Source organism: Eumetopias jubatus, unplaced genomic scaffold (genome assembly GCF_037043125.1).
Source record: "Eumetopias jubatus isolate StellerSeaLion01/CBP00866 unplaced genomic scaffold, mEumJub1_p1.0 scaffold_9, whole genome shotgun sequence".
Classification (NCBI taxonomy): Eukaryota; Metazoa; Chordata; class Mammalia; order Carnivora; family Otariidae; genus Eumetopias; species Eumetopias jubatus.
In genome coordinates this window covers 39,014,282-39,028,062 of record NW_028274815.1, presented here as the reverse complement: position 1 = coordinate 39,028,062, position 13,781 = coordinate 39,014,282, and the positions used below count along the sequence as shown (strand labels likewise).

At 48.1% G+C, this 13,781-nt stretch overlaps 1 protein-coding gene across 1 annotated transcript; it reads left to right on the top strand.

Moving 5' to 3' along the window:
• Window positions 1-415: 415 nt before the first annotated feature.
• THNSL2 (threonine synthase like 2) lies at window positions 416-12,537 on the top strand. The gene is made up of 8 exons (XM_028122482.2): window positions 416-638; window positions 2,117-2,311; window positions 2,736-2,888; window positions 5,806-6,036; window positions 8,947-9,095; window positions 9,199-9,324; window positions 11,751-11,902; window positions 12,327-12,537. The coding sequence occupies exons 1-8, from the start codon at window positions 416-418 to the stop codon at window positions 12,535-12,537; spliced, it is 1,440 nt and encodes a 479-aa protein (XP_027978283.1).
• Window positions 12,538-13,781: the final 1,244 nt, after the last annotated feature.

Here is a 13,781-nt window from a genome sequence, read left to right as displayed (position 1 = left end):
ATAACCAACTGTGGTGGTCCTCTCCTTATCAAGAGAGCTATCAAAATGGCAATTGCCTTATTGCTATGATCTATTCCCAGTTCCCTTACTCCTCAACCGTGAGGACCAAACTTTCTCCTTTCCTGAAATGACTTGATACCCCCTCTCCCAAGGTCAGTGAATTTGCCTCATTTTGACTGGAGAGGTCATGATTTGGACAGTCCCAGATGAAGCAGGCATGAGACTCGACAGGGCTCCAGTCTCTCAGGCTGGGATGCTGAGGGTGCTGTGTACACTTTAGCTTCTAAAGACCCCCATGAGTGGTGGTCCAAGGGCTAGCTGAGGGTGCTGTGTACACTTTAGCTTCTTCCTGTGGGGTACTGAGCTTGGAGATCACGTGCCTCTGGGACCGTTCCTTCTGCAGGCCACCAGGATCATGTGGTACATCAGCACTCGGGGGATGGCCCCACGGGTCGACTTTGAGGGGGCCCTCTTCTCTGGCTATGCTCCCGATGGAGGTCTCTTCATGCCCGAGGAGCTCCCACAGCTGGGCATAGAGACCCTGCGTCACTGGAGTACGCTCTCCTACCCCAGCCTGGTTAAGGAGCTGTGCACCCTCTTCATTGGTCCTGAGCTCATTCCAAGACATGTCTTAAACGGTGAGCATCCCCCAGCCTCTCTACTCGCCAACCTCATCCCCCTGCCAGTCCAGCCCCCCCACAGAGCTGCGAATCCGTCACCTAACCCCTAGGAGGTTTCTAGTCCTATTTCCCAAACTTTGGAGTTTTTCCCCAGATTCTAGAATCCCAGAAATGGAAATATCCCCAAAGAGTTTATCCATTCCACCTTCCATCTCCAGTGGAATGAACGCCATGGTGATCTGCAGAGAATGTTTTTCCTTTAGTTTATTTTTCAAAAATCTCTTTAAGACTAGAGACTCACCAACATCCTGAGATGCTTGAATGTTGGGATATTTCCTACCTGTATATAAAGCACCTGGACCCTCAGATTACTGTTCTGTTTCCTTGAATCGTAATTTCAGAAGGGACTTGGAGAGTGTCCTGGACTAGCTCCTCTCAAACTGGAATGTGCACATCGATTTCCCTGGGGACCCTGTTAAAATGCAGATTCTGATTCAGTAGTTCTGGGGTGGGGCCTGAGAATTCTGCATTCCTACCAAGCATCCAGATAATTCTAGTGCCGCTGGTGCATGGGCCAGACATGTGAACTAATCCATGATATGATGGTGGGAGTTTAGGGCTGGGAAGAAGAGGACCACTCAAGAATGTGGTCTGATGGCACTGTTGGCATCACCTGGGCATTATTAGAATTCTCTGCCTTCCTCAGGCCTACTGAACGAGAATCTGCATTTTAAGATCCCAGGTGATTGGTTTGTCAATTAAAGTTTGGGAAGCAATACCTAAGGTGGACCTGCCTTAGGTAGGATTATATGTGAACCTTCCCAAGGTTCTGGTATCACAGGCGTGAGATTTAGTATAGCAAAAACAAACCACATCTGGGCTTTAAGAAGGAACCCTGGAAGAGATGAGACATTGATTTGTTTGTTGCATAATTGTGGAATTGAACCTTGACTGGCATACATGCATGCAAGACATCCAAATGATGCAGCTTATAAAGTAAAAAATGGAAGTCTTATACTCTTTCTCTTCTCTGGGGGGCATCACTCTGAGGAACCCATGAACAGTGTGGTTCATGTCTTTGCAGACCTCTTCCTAGGATTAAGTAATTCTATTCATAGATAGTCTCCTTTGGGGTAAACATTTCTGGTCTCTTATCTGGTAGCAGGAGAGAGAAACTTCACACTCAAAAGTATAAAGAGGGCGCCTGGGTGGCTCAGTCATTAAGTGTCTGCCTTCGGCTCAGGTCACGATCCCAGGGTCCTGGGATCGAGCCCCACGTCGGGCTCCCTGCTCCTCAGTAAGTCTGCTTCTCCCTCTCCCACTCCCCCTGCTTGTGTTCCTTCTCTCACTGTGTCTCTCTCTGTCAAATAAATAAATAAATTCTTTAAAAAAAAAAAAAGCGTAAAGAAATGGGGGTGCAGGGGAGTGGAGAGGGGAGAGAGCCTGAGGCAGAGCTAATGCCCTTCCCCCACTGTCCCACCCCTCTCCCCGCACAGTTCTGATCGACCAAGCCTTCTGCAGATTCCGCCATAAAGAGGTGGTCCATCTGTCCAGGCTGAGGAATGGACTGAACGTGTTGGAGCTGTGGCATGGGGCCACGTACGCGTTTAAGGACCTGTCCCTGTGCTGCACAGCCCAGTTCCTGCAGTACTTCCTGGAGAAGGAGAAGAAGCACGTCACTGTGGTTGTAGGTGTGCATCGTGCGCGTGAGGGCCAGAGCCCCGTAGGTGCCCTCATGTGCCGGTATCTACCCACGGGATGCTCCGCATGCATGTCTCGAGTGTATGTGACTGGTTCTTCTAGAGCAGGGCTCGTCACATTTTCCTGAGCCACGGACCCCTTGGACAGTCTGGTGGAGGCTACGGAACCTTCTCAGAAGAATATTTTAAGTACACAAAATATGTAAGATTATATGGTACCAAGTTCACAGATGCCCTGATTTCTGTCCCTGGATCCCTAGGGCATCACCTAGGCATTTAAGTTAATTACGAGGTTCCATCTCTTCAGGTATTTGAAGTAGACATTGCCTTCTGTGCAGCAATGCTTTAGGGACCATTTCTTTCCTTCTCTGTCTCCTTGTTGTAAAGGGGAGGGTTATTTTTTCTTCCTATCCAGGAACATCTGGGGACACAGGAAGTGCTGCCATTGAGAGTGTTCAAGGAACAAAGAACATGGACATCATCGTTCTGCTGCCCCAGGGTCACTGCACGAAGATCCAAGAGCTCCAGATGACCACGGTGGTGAGGGAGAACGTCCATGTGTTTGGAGGTGAGTGCTGGAATGGAGGCTCCAGGGAAAGCATGGCTGCCTTGAGAGCATCTGTTTTGGGAGATGGGCTGGAATACAACTGGTCAGTTGATTAGTTGACCACCCTTCCTCCTGCTTTTTCTCTGTCCTTCCCTTCCTTCATCAGTCATGAGGTTGGTATATGCCTTGCCCAGCTCTGGGCAAGCTCTTGGCAACACGGTTTCATAAGCTATTGGAGGTGACAAGTGCATAAACCATTACTGACAGTATAACCCAACACCAAACCCCAAAGAATGCCACCTCTGTGCAGGTTCAACCTACTGGTGCCATATATACAGGCAGCCACCAGACCCATAGCCCAAGCCAAGTGACCTGGGTTTTGTTTTCAGTGCACTGAGCTTTAGAGGCCACAAAGATGTTAAATATTTTAAAAGAGTGTGTCCTTACATGTTAACAGCTCAGGCCCTCCCTTGTGGTGTAGAAACAACTAAGTCGTGCATTTGGTTAGCAGGTCTAGGAAATTACTCAATAGTACCCACTGCTGGAGATGCCTTTTCCTGAGCCACATCATGAATTTTGGCATTTTGTACTTGCAGAAATGCAAAAAATGATCTCCTTTAATGTCAGGGCATCTATTCTATGGAAATTGAGACTCTAGAAGGGCAGAGTGAGCTTGAATGGAGCCATACACTCTTATTTCCACTTTTTACACCTAGCTAGACCCCAGGTAGCCCTGAAGTAAGGGTAGGAATATGAGGAGTAGGGGTTCTTAGTGAGGTTTTATACACTGTGGCCTTGGGAAAGCTGTCCAGGAGGCCTGGCTTGGTTTGGTCACTCACTTAGCAGGAGAGCAATGATGGTAGCAGAAGACATTCCTCCTACAAATCGCCTGGCCTCCTGATATAATCCCACAGAGGATGTTTTCATAGAACACTGGTTTTGTCGAGGAGCAAAAAGCATAGTGCAAATAAACCTTACCCATGGCGGTAGCAGGAAGATCTTTCGTCCATTGGTTCAAAAGTAAGCAAAACCCCCTTCTACTCTTTAACAAGCACCTACACATTTCAGTGAAAATTCTGGGTTTAGCTAATGCAGGTGTTGGGAAATCTTACATGTTAGCATTGGCAGTTGCCTATATTTGGCTGCATTTTCCTGCACTCGTTGCAAAATTTTAATGTATGATATCTGGGCTCCTGAGGGTCCCTATTATACTCTAAGCACTAAATTGCTAGTTATGGATCCAGGACTTTCTTTGCCTAGAATCGAAGCAGAGAATAACATTTCACACGTCTGTTCTGCCACCTTCTCCCTTCTTGCCTTATACCCGATATTGGAGGGCTTTTACCTAAGGGCTTGTGTGTAAGCTTGGTTCCTCACCACAGAGCGGAGAAGGGTGCCCATTTGTAAAATAGTAGTAGAGCTAGAGATGTGGATGGTGATGAGGGCAATATGTTATGAATGTCTTCTTGCTGGAGCCCAAGGGGCATTTCTGTTTTATCCATGTTCTGAGCTTCAAGAAAATAAGACAGTGGACTTTAAAGAAATTAATTTTTGTTTCTAAATAGCACTGTTCAGATCCTTCCTTTCATTCTGGAATCTTCTGATTTGGTTTCTAGGAGGATGTGTGTTTGTTCCAGGGCTAAGAGTGGACATGTCTTTTCCCTTAGACCAGGGAGCTCAGGGAGTAGGAATGGGCCACCTGGATTGTTGTGTGTTGGACACTGATGTTTTTAAAAGTCGTTAATTTCTGTATATATTTTATACTTGGTTCTTCTTAAGCACAGAATAATCAGCAAGTGCTGGTTATACATTATTTGGGATATTTTTGGCTGGAAGTAACGGAAAATCTAACTCCGACCAGTCTGAAGAAGAATATTTTCCAGCTTATATAACTGGAAGTCTAGAGGTGGGATGGGGTTCCTGAATAGTTGATTCAGTGACTCAGCAGTCCCTCAGCGGAGACCCAGGTTCTTGGCATTCTCTGCTCTGCCTTCCCAATCCTAAGGCTCAGTTCTCTCATGGCATATGATGCTTACTTGAGGTAACTAAGTCTCTCTTCCTGTGGCTCCATCTTAAGAGCAGTAAATTTTTTCCTGGAACCCCAGCAAACATCCCGCTGGTGTGTGGATCTAGAGTCAGCCCCATGACCTCATTGCTGCTCTACAGTGAGAAGGGTAGAATGGATAAGAACCTCAGTGGCAACTCTGGCACTTCCTGCAGTAAATCTTACCCCTCTCCTTCAAGTTTGGATCTGGTGGAGAAATAGACCCAGGTTTCAGATAAGAGATCCATATTGGCTTGATTGCTAGTTGGGCTGGATTGAGGAGTGCAACTTGGACTAGTAGCCAAGTCACCCATAAATTTACCCAGTAATTCATCCATAAATTAAACTGTGCCCACACCCAGCTCAGGGAGGAAAGGCCCATGCCAGCTTACCTACCACGTGGGAGCAGAGAGCAGAATGCCTCTCTGTGATCTAACTGAGAGAGGGGCAGAGCATATGAGAACAGAGACTCTTTACCCCCACGTCCTGGTGGGGGTAAAGACTGTGGAGTGAAGAAAGGATGAGCCTCTCACCACCGCATAGCCTCATAAACCATCTCTCCTTGTTCCTGGAGAGTGGGGCAGGTGGGCACGGACTCCAAAGAGGAGGCTTTTTCCCAACCTCCCAGCAGGTTGATAATTTATGTCTAATTTTATGTAATGGTAGAAATGTTGGAAGTATGACCAGAAGAATATGAGACATGGTTTCTTTTCTTGAGTTGTTTAATTTCGAGTCTAGAAAGCCAGGTCACGACATGGGAGAGCAGAAACCAGGGCCGAGTGAAGGTCCTGGCTGGATGGGCCCAATGTGCAAGGGCCTTGTGCCAGGCAAGTGCCGACCACCTGGGGGTTCTTCATGCTCCTGATAGCTCCCCTCCCCCCTCTCCCCTGACAGTGGAGGGCAACAGCGATGAGCTTGATGAGCCAATCAAGGCCGTGTTTGCTGACGTGGCTTTTGTCAAGAAGCACAATCTGATGAGTCTGAATTCCATCAACTGGTCCCGGGTCCTCGTGCAAATGGCCCACCACTTCTTCGCTTACTTCCAGTGTGCGCCATCCTTAGACACGTACCCCCTGCCCCCCGTGGAGGTGGTTGTGCCAACAGGGGCTGCCGGTAACCTTGCAGGTAAGGAGACCCCTGGGCAGAAATGGGCTTTCCAGAAAAATCCCTGTGGCCCTCGTCCTTCCAGCTGCCCTTGGGCTGCACCTGTGAGGAGAAAGTTGGAGTCCCTGCTCTGAAGGTGACAGGCACCCACACAGAAGAAGCCCCCAGCAAATGTCCCGGTCACTCCCTGGGAGGACCACTCAGCCTCTTGCTGCAGGAGGGAAGGATGGGCTCGCCCCACTCAGCGGGGTGTGGAGAGATGCAGTCAAGATTCAGCCGCTGTGCGGGCCTGCCATCGCCCGCTTCAGAGAGGCAGACTTTACTCCCAGCGTCAGCCAGCTGCCTGCTATGAGGGCATCCGGCACAACACGTTCCCACCCCTAGAGTCCCTACCCAGAGACCGTATCAGGGGGAAAGAGGTCTGGACTTCGGGTTTTGACCCCAGCTGAGTGGCCCTGGGGCAGTCCCTTAGACCCAGCTGCTCAGCTGTAAAAGCAATATTGGATAGCTTATCCTATCTCTCAGGGCTCCTGTGAAGTGCAAGTAAGATCCTTCACGTATGTGTATGAACTTTGTGAGGGTGCAGTGCTGTGCCACTGCATGGCCTTAAAATTGCCTTCTAGAATAATAATAAACATGCATCCCGCACTTGCTGTGCATCAGGTGCCCATCTAAGTGCTTTTCATGTATCACCTTATTTAATGCTCATGCGCGCCTATGAGGACGGTACTGTTGTCTCCACCTCACAATGAGGAAGTGGGGGCACAGAGAAGTTGGCCAGCTTGCCCCTGCGGTCACAGCGGTCGGTGGCAGAGCCAGGATGACCACCCTCGCGGGCTGGCTCCAGAGCCTGCGTCCTCGTGAGCTTGCGAGGCTGCCTCCTCATGGGCACAGCTGTTTCTGATGGCTCTGTCCGTGGCATTGCTTCTGATGGGCGCCAAGGATGGCTTCAGCGAGACCGAGAAAGCATCTCAGTGGTCCGGAGGCTGCCTGACTTCTTCCACTCCCGCGGGAATGGGGAGAGTGGGGCTGGCGATTAGGGAAGGATCTTCACCATCCACGGGGGGCGGGGGCGGGGGGGGGGCACAGCGCTTCCCGTTTGCATCAGCCTCCCGTGAATGGTGCCGCCTGCATGTGTCCCAGTGCCTACCACAGTGGCTGGCACAAAACGAACGTTTGCAGAGAGTGCTGCTATCGATCTCTGCTCCATCGGGAACTAGCCGTGTAAATTTAAGCTCCTGGGCCCTTTTGAGCATCCATTTCTCCTCTGCACGACGTTTACATGGGGATCAAGTGAAAATAAGAATGTGAAAGTGCTTTGCAAAATTCAGAGTGAGGTGTAGTGATCCCTAACTCCTCTTAACGACCCACCAGAGGAACCATTCGTGGAAGTATGTAAAACCCTCTCCCAGGGTGAGGAATTCCTTGTTTGTTCTATGCAGACAGGAACTGGTGGCTGGGAGGGTGGAGGGCACTGCTCTGTTCCCCCCCACCCAGGGGCCTCTCCAGGAGGGGTGGGGTGTCCACAGACGCTGCTTCTAGGAGGCTGAGTTGGGGGCAAGATCATGTGCCACTCAGCAGGCTCCAGAGGGAGGGGGGTCATTTCAACTTCCCAGAACCTTCATTTTCTCTTCTGCAAGTGGTAGCAAGCATGTATGCCTGGTGTGTGTGTGTGAGAGAGAGAGAGAGAGACAGAGACAGAGAGAGAGACAGAGACAGAGACAGAGAGAGAGAGAGAGAGGGAGGGAGGGAGGAAGAGAGGAAGGGAAGGAGGGAGAAACGTGGAGGTGGAGAAGAGTATCAGGGACTCTTCTTTCCTGTTTTGTGTGCATGTGTGTGTGAGAGCTTGTTATACAATTCACATACTATACAATTCACCTGTTTAAAGGATACAACTGAATAGTTTTTAGTATATGTGCAACCACCCCCACAGTCAATTTCAGAACATTTTCATCACTTGGGAAAGAAACCCTGTTCCCTTTAGCAGTGACTCCCCATTTCCCCTCATCTCCCGAGCTCTAGGCAACCATTGATCTATTTTGTCTCTATCGATTTGTCTATTCTGGACGTTTTATATAAATAAAATCATACAATATGTAACCTTTTGTGTCTAGCTTCTTTCACTTAATATGTTTTCAAGTTTCACCGATATTGTAGCATGTATCAGTACTTCATTCCTTTCTATGGCTGAATAACATTCCATTGTATGCATATACCACATTTTGTTTATCCATTTATCACTTATTAGACATTTGGATTGCTTCGATTTTGTAACTATTATGAACGATGCTGCTGTAAGCATTGGTGTCTAAGTTTTTGTGTGGACCTGTATTTTCATTTTTCGAGTATATATACCTAGGAGTAGAATTTCTGGGTCACATGGTAACTCTCTGCTTAACTTTTTGAGGAACTGTCAGACTTTTCCAAAGCAGCTGCACCCTTTTATATTCCCATCAGCAATGTATGAGGGTTTCAGTTTCTCGACAGCCCCACCAACACTTTGATTCTAACCATCCTAATGGACATGGAATGGTATGTCACTGTGACTTTGGTTTCTATTTTCCTGATGTTGAGTATCTTTTATGTTCTCACCGGCCATGTGTATATCTTCTAGAGAAATGTTTTTCCAAGTTTTTGCCCATTTTTAAATTGAACCATTCATATTTTTATTGTTGAGTTTGAAGAGTTATTTACATATTCTGTATGCGAGTCCTTTATCAGATATACGATCTGCAAATCTTTTTTCCCATTCTGTGAGCTGCCTTTTCATTTTCTTGATCGTGCCCTTTGAAGCACAAATCTTCAACATCTTCAAAAGCACAAAAGTTTCTTAATTTTAATGAAGTCCTGTTTATCTAAATTTCCTTTTATTTCTTGTACTTTGGGCGTCATGTCTAAGAAACCTTTGTTCTTCTCCTCTCTTGTCTTAAGCTGGGTGCATTGCTCGGAAGATGGGCCTGCCCATCCGCCTGGTTGTGGCAGTGAACCGTAATGACATCATCCATAGGACTGTGCAGCGGGGAGACTTCTCTCTGTCCAAGGCCATCGAACCAACCTTGGCATCAGCTATGGACATTCAGGTAGGACCTGTGGGAAAGTGTGTGCCTGGCCCAGGTGTTGACTGGGTGGGGATGGACGAGGACTGAGATCAGTGTGGCCCTGGCACCCTGCCTTCCTGCCCAGGTGCCCTACAACATGGAGAGGATCTTCTGGCTGCTGTCGGGCTCTGACAGCCAGGGAACAAGAGCCCTCATGGAGCAGTTTGAAAGGACCCAAAGCACGAGTCTACCCAAGGAATTGCACAGCAAGGTCAGTCACCACTCAGGCACCACGGAGATAGCAAAGGGTGCAGCCATGAAACCCAACTTGGGTTTGGAAATCTGGTTACGGGAAGAGGTCGCCTGTTTCATGAGCACCTGCTACGAGGCGGGCACCTTTGCAGTCACTTCCTATGGGTTAATTTATTGAATGAGGAGACACAGTAGAGAGCATTGATTTAGAATCAGGGCTTGGCTCCAAGTTGGCCATGAAAACTTGGGCCCATTTCTTTAAACTCTGTGCCTCAGTTTCCTCATATGTAGAGCGGGGCTAATGAGAATGCCTATTGCTATTGAAAACTGAAGTCAAATAATGCCCATGAAGCACTTGGTACACTGCCTGGAAATATAGGGCTTGATACATTAACTATTATTATTTTTATTTATTGTTGTTGATTTTCAGCAGTAGCAACAATTGGCAGCCATTTTGCCCATCCAGTTTGAACAGAGACCATTATCCTCTTGAGTTTTCTTTCTTTTTAAAAGGGAAAGGAAAAATTTTATTTCTTCAGAGTGGTAGGAATCTAGTTAGGAAGGACTGCTTTTATTTTATTTATTTATTTATTTATTTATTTATTTATTTATTTATTTTACTTTATTTTATTTTTGAGAGAGAGAGAGCGTGCATGCAAGTGGATGGGGTTGGGGGAGAAACAGAGGCAGAGGGAGAGAAAATCTTAAGCAGGGTCCACGCTCAGCATGGAGCCCGAGGCAGGGCTCGAGCTCATTACCCCGAGATCATGACCTGAGCCAAAATCAAGAGTCCGACGCTCAACTGACTGAGCCACCCAGGTGCCCGATTGCTTTTATTTTAACGCAACCTGGTGATGGTCCTTCCACCTTTAATTTTCTCTACCACATCCCACCAAGTCATCCAGACCGTATGTCCAGTGACCAGGATCTCACTACCTCACACCAGCTCTCATCGTTGCAAAGTTCTGTGTGTTGAGCTAGAATCTCCTCCTTCCACCCTGTGCACTGGAGAGCAGTGTGATTCCCATATTGGAAGAGAATCTCCATTTCTCTGCTGAGTCTTCCCGGTTCCTTTAGCCGTCCCTTACGTGACCTAATTATGCCTAGTCAATGACTGCTTAAAAGGCTGCTCCTAGAACTGGACACAGTTCTCTGGGCTTAGCCACCCATGCAGACCGGAGTGGCATCTCAGTGTTTCCTGTAATGCAACCTTAGTTGGGGCCACTATAACAAAGTAGAGACTGGGTGGCTTATAAAGCACATACCTCTATCTCTCATAGTTCTGGACGCCAGAAGTCTGAGATCAGGGTGCCAGCATGGTTGGGTTCTGGTGGGAGCAACTTCCATAGAAATGGCAGACGGTCAGTGTGTTGTCATAGCCTCACATGGTGGAAAGACACGCAGCTAGCTCTCTGTCCTCTTCTTATAAAGACACTAATTCCTTTCACGAGGGTGCCACCCTCATGACCTCCCCAAAGTCCCACCCTCAGATACCATCACATTGGGATTAAGTTTTTCGCATATGAATTTGAGCAGGGGGAGGGGGACACAAACATTCAGACCATAACACAACCAAAGATCCACATATTCAGTTAATGGTTTGTTTTGATACCCCATTCCTTCTCCTCACGTAAATGAGGTGCTCCAGGAACACAGACACCAGACCCCGCCCTGCTTCATTCTCTCCCTGGCTGTACATGGACAAGACTTTCCATCTGCTGGAACAGCCATCACTCACTCACTCATTCATTCATTCATTCATTCAATATATCTCCTGTAAGCCGGGAACTGGCTAGGTGCTGGAGATACAAATATAGAGAAAACACATTCTCTGTCTTCTGTGAACTTAATGGGACAGGTAGCTGTACAAACGATTTATGACACCGTGTGGTCTCTGCTGCAGGCAAGTATATGCAGGGTGATTGGCACATCGATAGCATGCAATAAATTTTCAGAAAATGATCAGATCAACCCTCCACCCTGAGGGGGCAGTGGGGACTCTTCCTCTGTGGGTTGGGGGGAGGCTTCCTGGAGGAGGTGTGACCTGGGCTGGCTGGGAACTCACTGGAAGTGATTCTTGCACCCACAGGGAAGGGGTGTGCCAACGACAAGGCACCAGGAATGTTTGAAAGCCCTTAACCTTCTGTGTTTTGTCCTTTCGCTGAACAAGACTATATACTAATTTGCTAAATCATGAGCTAATCCTAACTAAATTTACTGACCTGAAACTCAAAGGATCCTTCCCCCAAGCTGAGGGAGTCGACTCAAAACTGGGAAACACGGGGAGCCATATTTTTCTGTGAGCTGAAGTTGAGCGACTTAGTCTGAAGATTCCATCTGAGGGTCTGGTGTTGCCTGCCTCTGTTATGTAGTGAGTTTTGGGTCACTTTCCATGGGTTCCTCCCCGACCCTGATTCCCACCCCTCTGACCCTGGGACCTGTCAGCTTTCAGGGGCCGTGACATCTGAGTCGGTGTCGGATGAAGCCATCACCCAGACCATGGGTCGCTGTTGGGAAGAGAACCAGTACCTGCTGTGCCCTCACTCGGCAGTGGCCGTGAGTTACCATTACCAGCAGACGAACAAGCAGCAGCCCAGGTACGGGCCGTGGGTGCCTGGGTCACCGGGGTACTCTGGCTTTTGGGGGCCCTCCTCCTCCCCAAGCAGGGAAGACAGAAATCTGCACCCATGGCTTTCATGAGCATGACAGGTGCTGTATGGAGTGTGCCCCGAGAACTGTGGTCCTGGAGGAGGGTGTGTGATAGCTGTCTGGGGGCGGCCACTGAGATGTGGTGGTTGAGCTGGGTCCCCCACAAAGAGGAGCAGTTTCCCTGGCAGTGTCACTGTCGAGATAAGTTTGAGGTACCCAACGTCTGCCTCTTTCTCTCTCTTCCTTTCTTCTCTGTGCACCGCCCTACCCCTTCCTCCCCTGTTCCTTCTCCTCCCTCCTCGCTTTCTCCTTTCCACATCTGTCTGTCTGGTCGCTCGCCCGCCCCCTGTTCCCACCTGCCCCACCCCACAGCCTTCCCCGGTGCTGTCTGGCCCCCGCCTCTGCAGCCAAGTTCCCAGAAGCTGTCCTGGCTGCAGGGCTGGCCCCAGAGACCCCTGCGGACATCCTAGCCCTGGAGTTCAAGGAGACGCGCTGCACCCCGATGCGGAAGGGTGACGACTGGACGCTGATGCTTCGGAACACCATTGAGGGCCTGAGCTGGCAGCAGAGGCCTCAGTCCTGAATGCTCCGGAATAGCCAGGCTGGATTTGACTTGAGTCAAGTTGCTCTGTTGCTCTTGTATCAGGGTCCCCTGTTCTATGAACCCAGGGCAGGTGTCAGAGCACCACTAAATGAAGTCCAAATGCCTGCATTTCCATAGGTACCTCCATAACCACGCTGCCCCGGAGAAGTCACACTGTCCTTTCCTCTGAAAATATGACTCACCCTCTCCCCTCTCCATGCCTTCCACCCTGCCTTTGCCTCTGGGAGACTGTCCTTTGATGCGTCTTGGTTCCTGCAAATTGTTTACTGCGGAGTTGTCCCTCATGAGCCCAGATGGAAATAAGGGCTCCTGATTCTGGCAGAACATCAACAGTAGCTTTCCTAAGGTGTGTATTCCCTTCTACCCTGTTTTATTCGCTCGACATTAGACATTATCTCCCCGTCTCAAAGCTTCATGAAGACAAGAACCACTGTTTAACACAATGGGCTGAAACCTTTTGGGTTTGCCCCTATTGATCAAAACATTTTTAAAATTTGTTCTCCCGACATGTGTATACTAAATTATATATAAACTACACAAACCATATGCTAAAATAGGAATGAAGGACTAATGATAAAAACCTACATTGATCTTTCCTCCCCATACTCCAGTGACTTGTCTTGTGGACCCATCTTTGGCAGTCCTAACTGAGCTTAGTGTCTGGTGCATTCCATAACCAGCAGGAACCAGCATCCCTGTGATTCCCCATCTGTCTGATGACTGTGTGATGGTTCTCAAAGTGTGGCCCTTGGGTCTCCTCAAAATGCACACTCTGGCCGCCGTCACAGGTGAATCTCTGGGTGTGGGATGGACATCATCTGCAGTTCTTACAAATTTCCTGAGTAAGTCTTCTGTGCACTCCAGTTTGGGAAACCCTGGTTGGGAGTTTAAGTTGATAAGTAATTCCTTGTTTATCAATTATGAGGTGTACTTTATTTTCACAAGGGCATGCTTTATGGCTTCTACTGTTTCCATAATCTAGCCTTGCACTGTCAAATTCAGTAGTTACTAGCCACATGTGACTCTGAGCACTTGAAATGTGAACAGTACAACTAAAGAACTGAGTTTTTAATTTCTAAAAATTTTAATTAATTTACATTTAAATTTTAAAACTATTACTTGATTCAGTTATTAAAAAAACTTTTAAGTATGGTTGGAAAAATGCAGGTATTTGAATCTGCTTTTTTAGCTGTAAATTTTCTGAAGTCTAAATACAGGTAAGT